Raw genomic sequence first — 15,874 nt, 5'->3', positions numbered from 1 at the left:
CAAATTGAAGTTGACTCCAGTATATGCTGGATGCGCTTCTCCATTACAGGGGTTGTTGGGGAAGTCGTGACGCATTTTTGTATAGGAAAATATGTCATGACTTACCTGACGACCTAATAATAGTTTTTTACTGATTAAAATCTGCACTTAGCACTTCAGATAATGTCTGACTTTGTTTCTCTTGGATGCATCTTAAACTCTATATATTCTAATATTCTAGTGGGCCTCACTCTTGAGGTTGGTGTGGCACTTAGTAGGGTTACTGTCTCCAGGTAAAGTTCTGTGGGAAATAGGGGGACAAAAGTGGGCACCAACCAAGTGATGTTTGGAGGAAAGTATGGTTTAGACAAAGAAATTAGGGGTAAAAGGTTTTAAAGAAAGGATATTTCTAATGGTGAAAACTTTAGGATTTATACATTTTCAAAGAAATCCTTTATGGCAAGGATTTTTAAAAACAGGAGGTTTTCTGGTACAATAAACCTAATTTCTTGCCTTCTCTTCCTTCTGCTCAAAGTTTTATGTTTCATAAGCCTTTAATTTGTTTCTATCTATTAAAAAAGTACTTCTATGAAATTAGTCACACGATTTTATACACAAGAAAATGTTAATGTAAGAATACTTGGCGCATGTGGCTAAATTATTTGGCTTAGGAAACTGATTTGATAGAATCAAATTTCTTTCTTAATTCTTTAGCCTGTTAATAATTGTTTCTTCATAGGGACCAGCAGGTAGTGTGGAGGTTAAGGCACCGGATGTCCAACTGCGAGGTTCGATTTCTAAACCTGGCAGTTTGAACATCATGGTGGGTAAGATGTGTCCAAAATTCAGAGAGAATGGAGGATAAAGGATTGTGGTGTGGCCATGCTCCCATGAAAGAGAAAGAGGGTAATTTCTCACTTTTCTCTCTCTTTCACTCACTCTCTCTCTCTGGTGAGCATGTGCACCCTGTAGCAAAAACTAAAATAAATAAATAGGGGGACTAGCAGTTAGCATAATGGCTATATCACTGGACTCCCATGTAATTCTCTCTGTCTCTCTCTGTCTTTCTGGCGAGCACACGTGCCCTGTAACAAAAACCTCTCAAAAAATAAATAAATAAATAAATAAATAAATAAATAAATAAATAAAATAAAATAAATACAAAATAAGTTCCCTGAAAGTTATAGAGGCAGCTTTCTAATTTACTCTAATGATTTAAAGGTCCAGAAAAATAATAATAAATAAAAAACATGTTAGGAGCCAGCCAGTAGGATGGTGCTTAAAGTGGGTGGATCTCACATGACCAACTGCATGGTTTGAGTCCCAGACCTGGCAGCTTAAAAAACATGTGGTGTGTGTGTGTATGCATACTCTGAATCCTGAAAGGAGGGAGAAATGGAGACGGAATAGCTGCATAACCATTCTCCATTGGGAGGTGATGCTTTCTCATTTTTTTCTCTCTTTCTCTTTCTCCAGTGAGTGTGCATGGCATCTGGTAAATTTAAAAAAGAAAATACTTAGATTAAGACAAATAAGATAATACAAACAATAGAGATACTCAATAGATTTACTTGGATCTATTCACTTAGCATCAATGCATAACATATTCTGAAAGCAAGCATATATAGAGTTTAAAATGGATACTCTCACTTGGGTTCATTAATTGGATAAATAGTCAAACAATTTTCATTGCACATGTTTTGGGGGCATGCATTTCATTCCTTATTCATTTTCTTTATTGAATTAACACATAGCAATTATTTGTTTGCGTAGGACAAAAGAAATAATGATGGGACGGATCAGTGGTGGTGGAACATCTCTTGTGACGAAACATGGATGGCAGGTGGTGATACCAACGGCTGACTCCCCAGAGACCTAAATGCACCTCTTGGCACATGTGGCTAAGTATAATGTTTATTAATCTAAAAAATGAGAAAATATTATAAAAATAGAAGAAGTAAAAATCCCTAGACAAGTTAAAATACAGAAAAAGTTTAAGCAAAGTTATTTGAATCAGGCGATATTTAATATATCAAATATTCATCTTAGTAACTATGTATAAAGTAATCTACACCCAGGACATGAACCATGTCATAAGGCAACAGACATCTTGACCAGCCCACAGCCCTCTGCCAGGATTAGTGTACTCTGATTACACTCTTGGGCACCCCCTGGTTACAACAGGACTTGATTACTGATATTATAAAAATAACCATTCTCTAAGTGATTACACAAGTAAATAAAATTAGAACTATACGTAAGGATCTGAATAATTGCAATTTTTAAAGGACCACTTGCAACTTCTTCTGCCTGCTTCACAGACCTGTAGAGGAGAAACAGAACAAAACCAAAACATGTACTTAATAATATGTCTATTGTGTTGCACATTTTAATGCTTTCTTTTACTCTTTAAGAACTTTTACAGTCGCATTAACATTAGAGTACTACTTCTATTAACCATAATATACCAGTATACCAAATTCTAGTATTTCTATAAAATCCCAGTCATATTAGGATGGCAAGGCAAAAATAATTGTTTCTACAATATTCTATCTTTTTGTTTGTTTTGTGTCATAGTTATGTAATATTTCTGATTCACCAATTGTGCTGCAATTTATTTATTTATTTATTTATTTATTTATTTATTTATTTGGAGAGGTTTTTGCTATGGGGTGTGTACACTCGCCAAAAAGATGGAGAGAAACAGAGAGGCAGAAAGCGAGAAATAACCCCCCAGGAGGAATGACCACCCAGCAATCCCTTTTTCTCCACTCTCCTCTTGGGATCTTGGACATGCACACACATGCGCCTGGTGTGAGTTTAAGCTTCTGGGTCCAGGACTTGAACCAGGGTTGACCATGGGAGTCGAGCAACATAGCCATTATACCAAATGCTGGTCCCAGACCACAAATATCTTAAGTATTATAAATCCTTAAATTACTCACAGGGCTTGAAAAGTGCATGGCATTTGCTCAATAAATATTTATTTGATGGAAAAGAAGTAGAAAAGGAGGAAGGAAGAGTGAGAAGGAATTCAATTGTTTTTATATACACTTTTCTTTTATCTGGAATGCTTGGCTTATCCCAAACAGCCCAAGCTAACTCCTCTAATCACTAATCCTTAACTCACCAACCTATAATTCTTTGGTTTTTAACCTTAAATATCTTCTTTTTTTTTGACCCTTCCATTACTAATCAAGGTAGATTTGTCCTGTTGCATGCATTTATCTCATCTTAACATCTTTACAACCATAATAATCAACATTTTATGTGAATAATTGTTCATTATGTGTCTTCTCCACAATGTACTGAGTTCTGTAATGAGAAGAATCACTACGACAGGCACCGTGTCACCCATGACAGTAAAACATCCTATTTTCTGCCAAAGTCCCTGATCCATATAGATCTTTATTAACTATGAACCACAAAAATGATTTAGTAATTTAGAACTCATATTAAACAGCAGTGTGCCCATGTGTCAGTCAAAGAACATTTGACAGACTGAAGGAGACAGCCACGAGATGACTCTATATCTACAGTGTCAGAGTTACTGCACGGACTAGAGATACAATTCTTTTCCATGACCTAAAAACCAGGACCGGAAAAAACGTATCTATAGATTAAGATTTTGGAGCAAATTGAAAGAGTAATTTCTTTTAAAAAATAGGTTATAAGCATTTTTTTACAACTTAAGCAATACATATTTATTATGTAAATATTAGATATGAGCAAAGAGCTATTATCATGCTACACAGAAACAAACGCTGATGACATTTTTGTTTGTAACCACCCAGACAGATTTTGTAGGTATAAATACATGGTTATGTATGTGTCTGTACATTATATATGAGAAAGATAAGTTATATTTCAGATTATGTCTTATGATTTGCTTTCCTACATAAAAATGTTGGAAAAAGTTTTCTACATCAGAAAAAAAGAATATATATCCAGTTAATATCAGAATATAAATGTGTATAGTTAATATATATATATCATCCTTCATAATAGTTTTCCTTTATATATATTACTGTAATTTTTACAAATGATTCTTTTTTGTTGATTAGGTTTTTGTTTGTTTTTGAGAGATTTTTGCTGTAGAGCATGTGTGCTTGCCAGAAAAACAGAAAGACAGAGACAGAAAGCAAGAAATCACCCCCTGGGATGGGAATGGCCATGCTACAATAGCTTCTCTTCCACCCTCCTCTTGAGACTTTGGGCATGCACACATACACACACACACACACACACACACACACACACACATCTGATGTGATTTTTTTCAAGCTGCTGGGTCCAGGATTTGAACCATAGTCAGCCATGAGGGAATCCAGCAAAATAACCATTACATCATCTGCTGGTCCCGATCTGGCTGCTTTTATTTTTTTTTTTTTACATGTTTTCCATGTTTTGTTACAAAACACGTGGCAATGATCTGCTGGTCCCGATCTGGCTGCTTTTATTTATTTTTTTAACATGTTTTCCATGTTTTGTTACAAAACATGTGGCAATTAACCTAATATTCCAATAGCTACATATTAGTACATTACAGAAATTATTTCTTTATGTGATTTCCTATCAGAGAACTCTACCATCTCAGTATAGGAGAACACAGACTAAATAAGGACCCCGAGACCTACAGAATGCTACAAAGATAATTATGCAAGGTCCTTGGAGGAAAACAATCTTTCCCATTATAGAGGTTATACAGAATGTGCATTTTAAAAGTCTGAATTTAGGTGGTTGTAGGTCATACCCATAGTTACCTGCCAGTGCTAGTGCATGCCCTGAGCAAACATACCCGAGTAGACCAGTGTAGGGCAAGAAGAGCATGGAACACAGAGAAGTAGGTCTGCAGAACCTGTGCAATGAAAGAGAAAGAGAGAATATGCTGGACCAGTAGAAAAACATCTATTCAATGCAAGGCTCTGGTGGCTTAAGAATGCCTAGTGAACCTTAATTGAAATTAAAACAATACTACATTTCAACTATGTGAATCGTCTGCCATTACATACTAAGTTAACAGTTTTAATAGTGTATAGTCTCATGCCATAATGTGATGTTTTTCAATTTAACTTTTCATTTTTTTTTTTTACACATCTAGGGGAAAATGCCCTTCCAGATGGTGTTCAGGATATACATGAGGACTGTGAGAAGACCTCATCTAAATTGGAATCACAATTTTTTTTTTTTTTTTTTTTGGCCAAACGGGGAATCACCCCGCCCGAGCGGCATTTTTCAGGGTGCATGCACTCGCCAGAGAGACAGAGAGAGACAGAGAGACAGAAAGCGAGAAATCACTCCCAAGGAGGATGGCCATGCTGCAATCCCTTCTCCTCCATCCTCCTCTCAGGATCTTGGGCACACACGCACACACACCCAATGTGAGTTTAAGCCACCAGGTCCAGGACTTGAACCGCGGTCAACTACATGGGAGTTCAGCGACACTTACTGCTGGTCCCAGAATCAAAATTCTGATTCTGATGTGCAGCACGGATTCGGCAGGGAAGCCATACACCACGCACAACTATGCTGACACAGCTTATCTGCATTGTGTGTGAATGTTGTGTACTGTGACAGCTAGACAATTTATACACAAGTACCATCCAGCACGGATTTGGCAGGGAAGCCATACACCACGCACAACTATGCTGACACAGCTTATCTGCATTGTGTGAATGTTGTATACTGTGACAGCTAGACAATTTATACACGAGTACCATCATCGTGAAGTCATGTGATTTACGTGAGGTCGTGTATACTCATACGCATACACTATATTCATACTGTCTGGCACATGCATTACATGTCGAATATAATTCCTCTAAATACAATCCCGAGGAGGAAGAGCAGACTGCGAGGTTATCTCTTAAGGAAAGAAAAAGCAGTGCCCAGCAGGACAACAGGACCTGACTATTGTAGTTGCAAAGTGTGACAAAATAAAGCAGAGGGTAAAAACCGATGAAATAAGGAAATCAAACAAGATGAAACATTCCGTGTCTTGAAGAGAAATAGATTAATTTCCAACTTTTCCAAAGCAGCTCCCGGAACACCAGTCCCAAGCGGTGTTAATTCAGATGATTCACAGCACGTGCTCTATCAGTCACAGGCTGAACGGCATTATCCTCTGTCTGCTTTGTTTGGATCAAAACACACACCAGCATATCAAAGTCCCTCAGACTGAAGAAAACTATTTACCTGATACTTACCAAAGCTATTTGATAATAGATGTTCAAATAATACTTCTTTCTAATTCAGTAGAATACCCACTGGTAAGCGCTGCTTCAACCAGAGTGAAGAGACTCCTGGCTTAGCTGTTGTTTCAAATAATTCGGCAGCAAAATAGAAAAAGCATGCACTTTTGTTTTAAGCTAGAGTTCAAATCCTGGCTCCACCTTTCCTATACACGTAATCCTGAGAGAGTAGGCATTTCTCAGCACCCTTCACTGAGGATGGATGGCAACAAAACACCTTTGGGAGTACTAGTTTTACCGTATTCCAACTTCATTGAATAGAATCTGTAAAACAGACATGTGGATTGAAGGTAATGATTGTATTTGGAAGGTAAATATCGAATAAAGCTGGAGAACTTGGCAAATTTGTAGAAATCTTAGGCATGAAATGATTTTAGAATAAAATACGATGCCTTCATGTTTCAGTGTTCTTTACCACTCAAAGTTATTAAAGGTGCTGGTAAAAGAGCAATTGGATAAATGCTTGAGTTAGCAGTTCTCAAATGTCAGAGTGTATCAAATCACCAGGTCGATTTTTGTTGTTGTTTTTGAGAGGTTTTTGCTACAGGGTGCATGGGCTTGCCAGAAAGACAGAGAGAGACAGAGAGACAGAAAGTGAGAAATCACCCCCCTAGGTGGATGGCCACACCACAGTCCCTTCTCCTATTTTCTCCTCTTGGGATCTTGGGCATGCACAGCACATGCGTCTGGCATGAGTTGAAGCCACTGGGTCTGGGACTCGAAGTGCGGTCAATTTCATGGGAGTCCAGCGACACAGCCATTACGCCAACTGCTGGTTCCCCAGGTGGGCTTTTAAAACACAAATTGCTGGGCTCCAACATGGGCGTTCTTGACTCACTAGATGTGGGGTGGAGCCAGGAAATCGTGTTTCTTACAAGATCCCAAGATGCTGATGCTGATGTTGCTGGTTTGAGGACTATATTTTGCTTACCATGGTTCTATATAGCGTGGCCCACAGGCTGAAGGATAAAATTACTGTGGTTTGACACACCGTAGACAAAGGAACAGTCAGGTGTCTGGGAATCTACATAACACTGAAGTATAGTTTTAGCAGAAAATAAAGCATTTTAAGGGCAGGGGCTTGGGACTCAGAAGTAGAGTACAATCATTTAAAATTTTAGAGTTATATGTCATTTCACATTGACAAGAAAATTTTTGAAGAGCATACCAAATCACTAGATTTGAGCAGACCAAGGAATTATAATGGTAGGAGTTAAAGAAGTCATCCAAGTGGGAGTTAAAATTTGCTGTTGACAAGAATTGTGGTAAAGAGGAAAACAGTGAACCAAATGTAAGCATTTCCACATGAAGGAAGAGCAGTGACAAAGATAGAAACAGGACAACATGACATAGAATAGTGTGAGCATGAAAAGAAAAGGAACATTAGGTTAAATGCTAATGTTGGACACATAGCAAGGGAAGAAGCAGCAGCTTCCCCTGGAATGGGTTAACCAGGAAGTAGTGTTGTCTATGAAGAACACCTTTCAAATAGGGCATAGAGAATATGTCTTGAAAAACATTATAGAACAGTTTGAAAAGCAAAGTCCTATGCAGCTTGACCTAGACCTAAAACAAAGGCTTTTTCCCAGGCCCCACTATATTCCAGGAAGTAGATAAGATAATGATTGTTATGGGCCAGTTTCTAGACAAAGAATCTCCTGACCTTTGAACCCATTTTCAAATTAGGAGAAGAATGACCAGACCCATCCAGCATATGCCTCCCAACCCCACCCCCTAAAGAGGGAAAAGGTGTGCACAAGAGAACAAACCAGACAAAAAACCCTCTACCCCAGTTTCTCCTCAGCAACTCACTTTCCAGGACTCACCCTCTGCTCAGGAGCTCTGTTCTTCCTTCCCCCTCTTAATAAACTCCACTCATTATCACCCTCCACCCCTATCCAACCCCCAAACCACACCCCCCCCATAAATAAAAGAAAGAGGGAGAGAAAATCGAAGTCCAATCTCACATGGCACAGTGCGAAGAATTGGGAAACTTACTAACAGTGGTTCACAAACACATACAGGAGATGTTATTTTAACAGGAGCAGTGGGGCAAAGCAGAGTGGCCAATGATAACAGAGCTCAAAGACAAAATGAACTGATCTCAAGTTTCTGAACTGAACTTTGGCATATTATTGTTCTTGCATGGGAACTGACTAAAAGGGCTGTCTGACACTGCTTCCCTCTGTTTTTTTTTTTTGTTCTTTTTCTTTTTTTAAGAGGTTTTTGCTATAGGGCAAGTGCGTTCTCCAGGCAGAGAGAGACAGAAAGCAAGAAATCAGCTCCCAGGGGGGATGGCCACACTGCAATCCTTTCTCCTCCATTTTCCTCTTGGGATCTTGGGCACGCACGCACATGTGCCTGGTGTGAGTTTTAAGCTACCGGGTCTGGGACGTGAACCGTTGTCGACTACATGGGAGTCCAGTGACATAGCCATTACGCTAACTGCTGGTCCCTGCTTCCCTCTGTTTTGAAGTAGGACCCCTACACTAGGGATAGCCCGATATTTCTCAGACTTGTGAGAATGTGAAAACTAAAGTCATTTTGCTAGTGAAAGCAACAAACAAGGAAGTAGCCATTAAGTCTAGAAATAAAGAAATATTTCCCTGGATGAAGATTAGAACGTGCTGCATTTTTGTTGAGGATAATGCTAGAGAGATAGGTTTGTTCAGTGAAGAAATAGCAACATGAATCTCATGAAGCAACAGACCACAAATACATGTGTAGGGATTTAAATAAATTCTATATCAATACACCATGTTCACTGCAATTCTGATTGAACTATTATTACTACAGAGGAAGAGCACATTGATCAAATGTCATTGAACATATCTTCTTTTGTACTGTGTGTAAGGAAACCATTTATTGCATGCATGAGTCTGTTTCTAGATGGTATGCTGTCCCTGGATAATCAGAAGATGAAGGTGGAGACAGGCTTGGCCATCTCTCAAGTGATTATTATTTTGTTTTTGTTTTTTGTTATATGATATGTGTGCTCACCAGAAAGAGAGAGTTTTGTGGAAGAAAGCACCTCCTATTGAGAATGGTCATGCCACAATACCTTCTCCATCTATGCCTCCCTCTGGAATTTTTGGCATGCATACTCAGGTCCCCAGTATGTTGTTTCTCAACCCACCAGGTCTGGGATTCAAATTGAACAGTTGGCCAAGTAGTATCAAGCTGCCTTGACCACCAGGCCACAGAGCTGGTCCTCAAGTAACCTTCAAAAGTCAAACAATTTGAAGCAAATTTTTCATTCATCAAATCCACTCATTAAATATTCATTAAGTAAATAAATGGTGAATGCATAACTTTCTATTGAGTAAAGTTTTTGAACTCTTACAATGTAAAATAGAAGTATTAAGACTGTAATTTTCCTGGTAGATTAATTTTTGAATGAACTAGGTGGAAGTAATTTATTAACTCAAAGTTTTATGTAAATAAAAGGTAGCACCTTCTTAAAAATTATTTTCAATGAATAATCCAACAATGAATTCAACAAATGAATAATTTTTTGTGTCCTAATATCAAGGGGGAAGTTAGATATAATTTATGTTTAAGAATACAAAGAAAAGTTATCTTTTTGGTCAGAAGAATGTTTAATTATACAAAAGATGATATATAGTCTTGAGATATTTAGTCAACATTTCAAAACAAGTCATTTTGAAGAAATTTGGCAGTGCGCTTTGAACGGTTCTATTTTTAATGGCTTACTATGGAATTGAAAACATGCTTCATATAATTACTAAGTGCTATTTATTTTATTCTGTCAAATTTTTAATTTTTATGTTTATCATATATGCCTCTCTTAATTTTCTGGATGACTTTGCTTGTAGATGATAACTTAGAACACAGTATAAACATAATTGAATCAAGTTGAGGTTTCTATTAAAAGCAGATTTCCTACTCAAATGTATTACTGTTTTAGTTTCTTAATATGTTGCTTTTCCTTTCTTTCTTGTTTTATGGTGTTTTCATTATGATACAAACTGTCAGTACTTAGCATAACAATTCCTTTCTTGATGCTATCTACACACACATCCTTCCCAATCACAGGATTTTAGGTTCCAAAAATGGAAGGAAATTTTAGAGTAGGTTATATGGCCTTGGATTAGGCTTGAATGTGAACTGCACTTATTAATTCTGTGTTCTTGGGAAAGGATATTTAATAAATCTGAGTTTGTACAATCAAAGCAGTAACTCCTACAACAACCTTGTCATAGGGATTAGGAGAGATACTAGATGGCACATAACAATAAAGAAATTAATAAATGTCGGCCTGCTTTTATTTCTCCTTTTAAAGAGGCATGTGTTTTTGTATAAAGCTTAAACCATCCATGACTTCTAACAGGCTTTAAGGAGAAACGGAATGTGATAATTCTCACTATATCCTAAAATAAATTGCTAAGTCTATTTTATGTTAGGCTATGTGGCAATTTCCCCAATTTATTACTAATTAGGTCTCTATCAGAATAAATTATTAATTTTCAATTATAAAGATTTTTGTGTCACATTTTTGGAACTTCATGCTTAGGACTCTTAGTGTGTCTTCACACGCCCTCTTTCTTATGCCCACACAAGCAGTGTCTTCAGCCGCAGCATCAATTTTCAAAGTAGGATTTCTTGCCAGATTGCAGTAACAAATATTCTTGACCTCCTATGAGACTATGCCCATCGACTTTTATACTAGGTCAGACAGTGAAAATATGGCACCTATTGAAGGGAATGGTTTTGTCATTGTTTGTTTCTTTCCCCTGGACTGTGAGAAAAGAAAACACAAGTCTGAAGTAGAAAGAAAAAGGAGAATGGAAGAATAATGATGGTATGGCTGCAGGTACCCCAAAGGAAAGAGAAACGAAAATGAGAAATAAAGAAATTTCAAACAAAATAATTCACAACAAATAATGGCACACTAAAACAAATATTAATTGATGTTCTTCAGGCAGAAGAATGGTGATACAAGATGACATAGTGGAGAAAATGAAGTATAAAGACTAAATTCAAGCTTAAGGATAACATTAATTATTGAGTCATCAGGAAAGTCATGATGTGGGACCTGCAGTTAGCATAATGGCTATGTCGCTGAACTCCCATGTAGTCAACTACAGATCAAGTCCCAAATCTGGTGGCTTAAACTCATGCCGGGTGCGTGTTCATACATGCCCTAGATCCCAAGAGGAGAATGGAAGAGAGGGGATCGCAGTATGGCCATCCCTTCTGGGGGGTGATTTCTCACTTTCTGTCTCTGTCTCTTTCTGGTGAGCACATCCTCCTTATAGCAAAAAAAAATCTCAAAAAAAAACCCACAAAAGATAACTAGAAAGGATTTTTAAAATCCTAACATACGTTGTTTCGAAGAGATGCACCTAATACAGGTGAGTATAGAAATGTTGAACATCAGACAACAGTAAACCATAAACCATACAAACTTCAACTAAAAGCCAGCTGGTCCAGCAATATTGTATAATGAGGAATTTAATGGGAATTAATTGTTGGGATAAGAGAAATATTTCTTATGATAAAAGTACAGTTCAACTGGAAGAAATATTTTTAAATTTTTATAGCATCCAAGTTTATAAAGCAAAGTTAAAAGAGAAACAATAAAATTTGTAATCACAGCAGAAGATTTTAACATGTATCACCTGGTAACTGATAGAACACCCCAACATATTCAGTAAGGAGAGCTACTATGTGAATAATACAAGCAATGCTATATAATAAATACAGAAGAAAGTACTTCTCAAGTACAGTAGAATATTTTTCACTTATTTTTGCCCTCAAGCTATATCTATTCAAAATTGGGCTATACGCTGTGTCATTAAGGAAGTTACAACACATTCCAAATGATTTAAACCATCCTTATTTTTTTTCTCTGAACAAAATGAATGCAGATGAAAATACAGGACATAGGATAAACGTTTAATCCATACATCTTAAACCTTAAATCCATATATCAGAAAATAAGAAAGGCTGAAAATCCATACATCTTAAACCTTAAATCCATATATCAGAAAACGAAGGCTGAAAATCAGTGAGGCAGCACATCTTCTACCAGGTATCTATTTTCCTGCAAGATATACTCTGTCCAAAATACCCAACTATTTTGCCCAGGAGACTGAGGTTCATCATCTTTATCAATAGAGCTTTCACGATCTCTGCTTATAGAAGAGGCCTTCAAAGTTCATGAAATATACATATCACAAAAAACTTCGCATAGATTTTCACTTTTTTGCTTCAAAATAAACTTGTAATTGGCTTTCATTTTCCCCACTGTCTATTTAAAGTCCCCTTATATTTAGATTTTGCTTATATTTAGATTTTGCTAACGAGAAACCTCAGCTGAAATAGAAGGAATGTAAGAGGGTAAATTGAGGATTCTTATTCTGTTTGGCTCCTTCTCTCATCTAAATTTGGTTGTATCTCTCAACTGAAGATTATTCAAGTTTGTTAGACAAATTGCCAAATTTTAACCCAATTGTTTGTCTTAAGTTCTATATGCAGTTAATGAAGGGGGAACTTTAGCTTCTTCAAAGATAGTTCTAAAAGTTTTTGCATATATCTTGATTTATAAACATATATTGTTTAATACTTAAGTATTAAGTTTTTTGCCAAGATGCTATGAAAAGTACAGAGTAATTAAGATACGGTATCCATCCTCAAGTATTTTGTTTGAATTGATGAAAAAGATTAACACATATGAAACAATAGCAGAAATCTGAATACAGCAAATTTGATTTTTAATTGTCAATTTCAATACATAGAATTTAAATGAGAAAATGACTTAAAGCCAATGAAAATTTATCTACATCATAGTCAAAGATGATGTTTTTGTTAGACTACAATTATTTCTGAAACATGATTCAGTACCACTGTGAATACATGGAAGATGTTATCAATGACTTTCGAGAAAACAATTGTCAGTTGACAGAATGAACCTTTCATGAACTACCAAACCTAATTCTCTTCATGGAAATGTTTTAATCCTTGGCCTTCAACAATACCATATCATTATTGTAAGCTATCAAATCAAGAGCATTTTCAACATTGTTTATTCTTTAAAATTGTGAAATGTAATGCACATGCAGAAAAGTAAAAACAAAAAAAAATGTATATCTCAGTTTAAGAAAAAAAAAAAGGCAAAAGAAATATTCATTAACCACCACCTAGGTGAGAAATAGAATACACTGCCATATCTGGGTCCTCTCTGTAAACTTATCACCATGCAAAAAAGTGACTGGCTTCTTATAGAAAGGATTTCCTTGTTTTTCTATATGTTTCAACAACATATCAATATATATTTAAGCACTATAGTTTCAATTTTCTTGGATACAGTGGGAATTTTTATCTCAATTTAGTTTCGCATCAAATAATTTTTGTAAATACACATTTTTAGATTAAGAAATTTTTTTGTAATTAAAATTCATTGAGTTTTTAATTTACAAATAGATGCAAAAATTACCAAACACTTATTATTATTATGGATATTATTTTTCTCACTTATTATGTTACTATGGTAAATTCCACTGTTTGGGCTTATAGATTAAGAAATTTTTTTTGTAATTGAAATTTATTGAGTTTTTAATTTACAAATAGATGCAAAAATTACCAAACATTATTATTATGGATATTATTTTTTGTGCTTATTATGTTACTATGGTAAATTCCACTGTTTGGGCTTACTGTGGTTTGCATTTCTGCAATAAAACAATTACTAACATCTTCAAACCTTCATATATAGTAGGGTTTGGTTTGATACCAATTTGTTTAGGGTTTTTATATAGACATTTATAACTCACTGGCTTATTTGACAAAAAAAGGTTTTCATTGATAGTAATTCTTCTATCATGTATTGGAATCAAGATTAGAAAGCCTCATAAAATGGATTGCCATATGTTACCTCTTGGATTTGAGGAAGTTTTTAGGTAACATTGAATGTACTTCTTAAAAATTTTGAAGAATTCCAAAGGTAGAATCACATGATACTAAACATTTTTCATGTAAAGATTTCTAATTATCAGTTTCACCTGCCTGACCCTCCATGACTTTGTTAACATTCTACTTCTCTCTCTCTCTCTCTTTTTCTCTTTTATTATTTTATTTAATATTATTTACTACTATTATTATTTTTTTTAATTTGACCGGGGTGGGGGGGTGGTGGTGAGAAAGAAAACTGCCAGGTCCAGGATCTGAACCATAGTTGGCCATGTGAGAGTCCAGCACCTCAACCACCATACCACCTTCCAGCCCCTCTATTTATCTCTTAAGAAATACTATGCCTGTGCTATAAATGCATACACACATCTCTATTACTTGGTAGGGAGAAGAATTCATATCCTAATTATCTCTGCATTGCCTATGCCATGGAGTCCAACACATGATAGGTTGACTCTCACTATATATATGTTGACTTATTTTGACAAAAAGATTTATCTAATTTTATTATTATTTTAATTTGACCAGAAAGAGAGAGAGAGAGGAAAAAAAGCAAGTTGCCTCATCCAGTACTCGAAACACAGTTGACCACAGTAGAAGTTCAGTGCCCTAACCACCATACCACTTCATGCCCCCTATATGTTAACTTTTTTTTTCTTTTGAGAGGTTTTTGCTATAAGGCGCGTGTGCTCTCCAGACAGACAGAGAGAGACAGAAAGACAGAAAGTGAGAAATCACCTCCCCTTGGGGGGGATGGCCACGCCATAATCCCTTCTCCTCTATTCTCCTCTCAGGATCTTGAGCACACATGCACACTCGCCCTATATGTTGACTTTTAAAATCCACAAGTGAGATCTTTCAAGGAGGTAAAGTGGTCTCTAGGGCACATAAGACTACTTGGTGTATCTTAATTAAATCTCTGGTTTGAGATGACATCCACGTGTATTGAATTTGTGAAAGTGAAACAAGTCAGTACAACAAAAAGAGCTGAATAAAATCCTGAGATGAGTACAACAAAAAGAGCTGAATAAAATCCTGAAACAGCCCAGCTATTGTGAATGTCCTCACGTTCTTGTAATCACTGAGAATATACGGAACAAAATGCATACAGACAAGTAGACTTTGCTTGCTGCTAGACAGTATCGTCTTCTCATTCATGAAAAAATAATCTCATCTTACATAAGGCTGCCCTATATGCTGCCCAAAAGTCTAGATTTTCCTTCATTTTATTTTTAATTTTTATATTGAAGATCTAGGCAACCTCAAGAGTAAATATAAAAATATTCCAAGACAGGGAGGTCAAACAGTGGTACTGTAGTAAATTGTGATACCCTAAGAGGCTGATTCTCATGGGAAGTTTCTGGATTAGAATCCAGAATCCTCAAGAAGAGGATTCCTCATGACTCTGAATCCAGAATCCTCAAGAAGAGGATTCCTCATGGCTCTTGCTAACTAGTCATTGCAGGGACAGGAAAAATGAAGATTTTCTACCGATAATTCAGCCTCCAGCAAACAAAGTTAGCGTGATTGAACTTCAAGAATTCGAAAGAAAAACACCATCCATCAGATGACAAGAAATCACTGCAGGACCATAAGAAATACGGGAAAGCAAGGAAATACCTCTCCTCCAAGGGAAAAGAATGACTCCTCTTCATCCACAAGCAGTTCAATGCAAATCATGGAAATGTCTGATAAAGAATTTAGAACATTCA

General features: G+C 36.3%; 1 protein-coding gene across 1 annotated transcript in view; it reads right to left on the bottom strand.

The window, feature by feature from the left end:
- Positions 1 to 2,113: 2,113 nt before the first annotated feature.
- The window catches only part of CUNH8orf34 (chromosome unknown C8orf34 homolog), a 526,010-nt gene continuing 512,249 nt past the window's right edge, over positions 2,114 to 15,874 (bottom strand). Inside the window, exon 13 of the mRNA XM_006150466.2 lies at positions 2,114 to 2,302. Within this exon, the coding sequence (XP_006150528.1) occupies positions 2,295 to 2,302 (8 nt within the window). The 3' untranslated portion in view covers positions 2,114 to 2,294. The remainder of the gene's footprint in view (positions 2,303 to 15,874) is intronic.

This window comes from Tupaia chinensis, unplaced genomic scaffold (assembly GCF_000334495.1).
Source record: "Tupaia chinensis unplaced genomic scaffold, TupChi_1.0 Scaffold000288_2, whole genome shotgun sequence".
Classification (NCBI taxonomy): Eukaryota; Metazoa; Chordata; class Mammalia; order Scandentia; family Tupaiidae; genus Tupaia; species Tupaia belangeri.
Note: the sequence above shows the minus strand (reverse complement) of the source record. Positions and strands in the feature narration are given on the sequence as shown.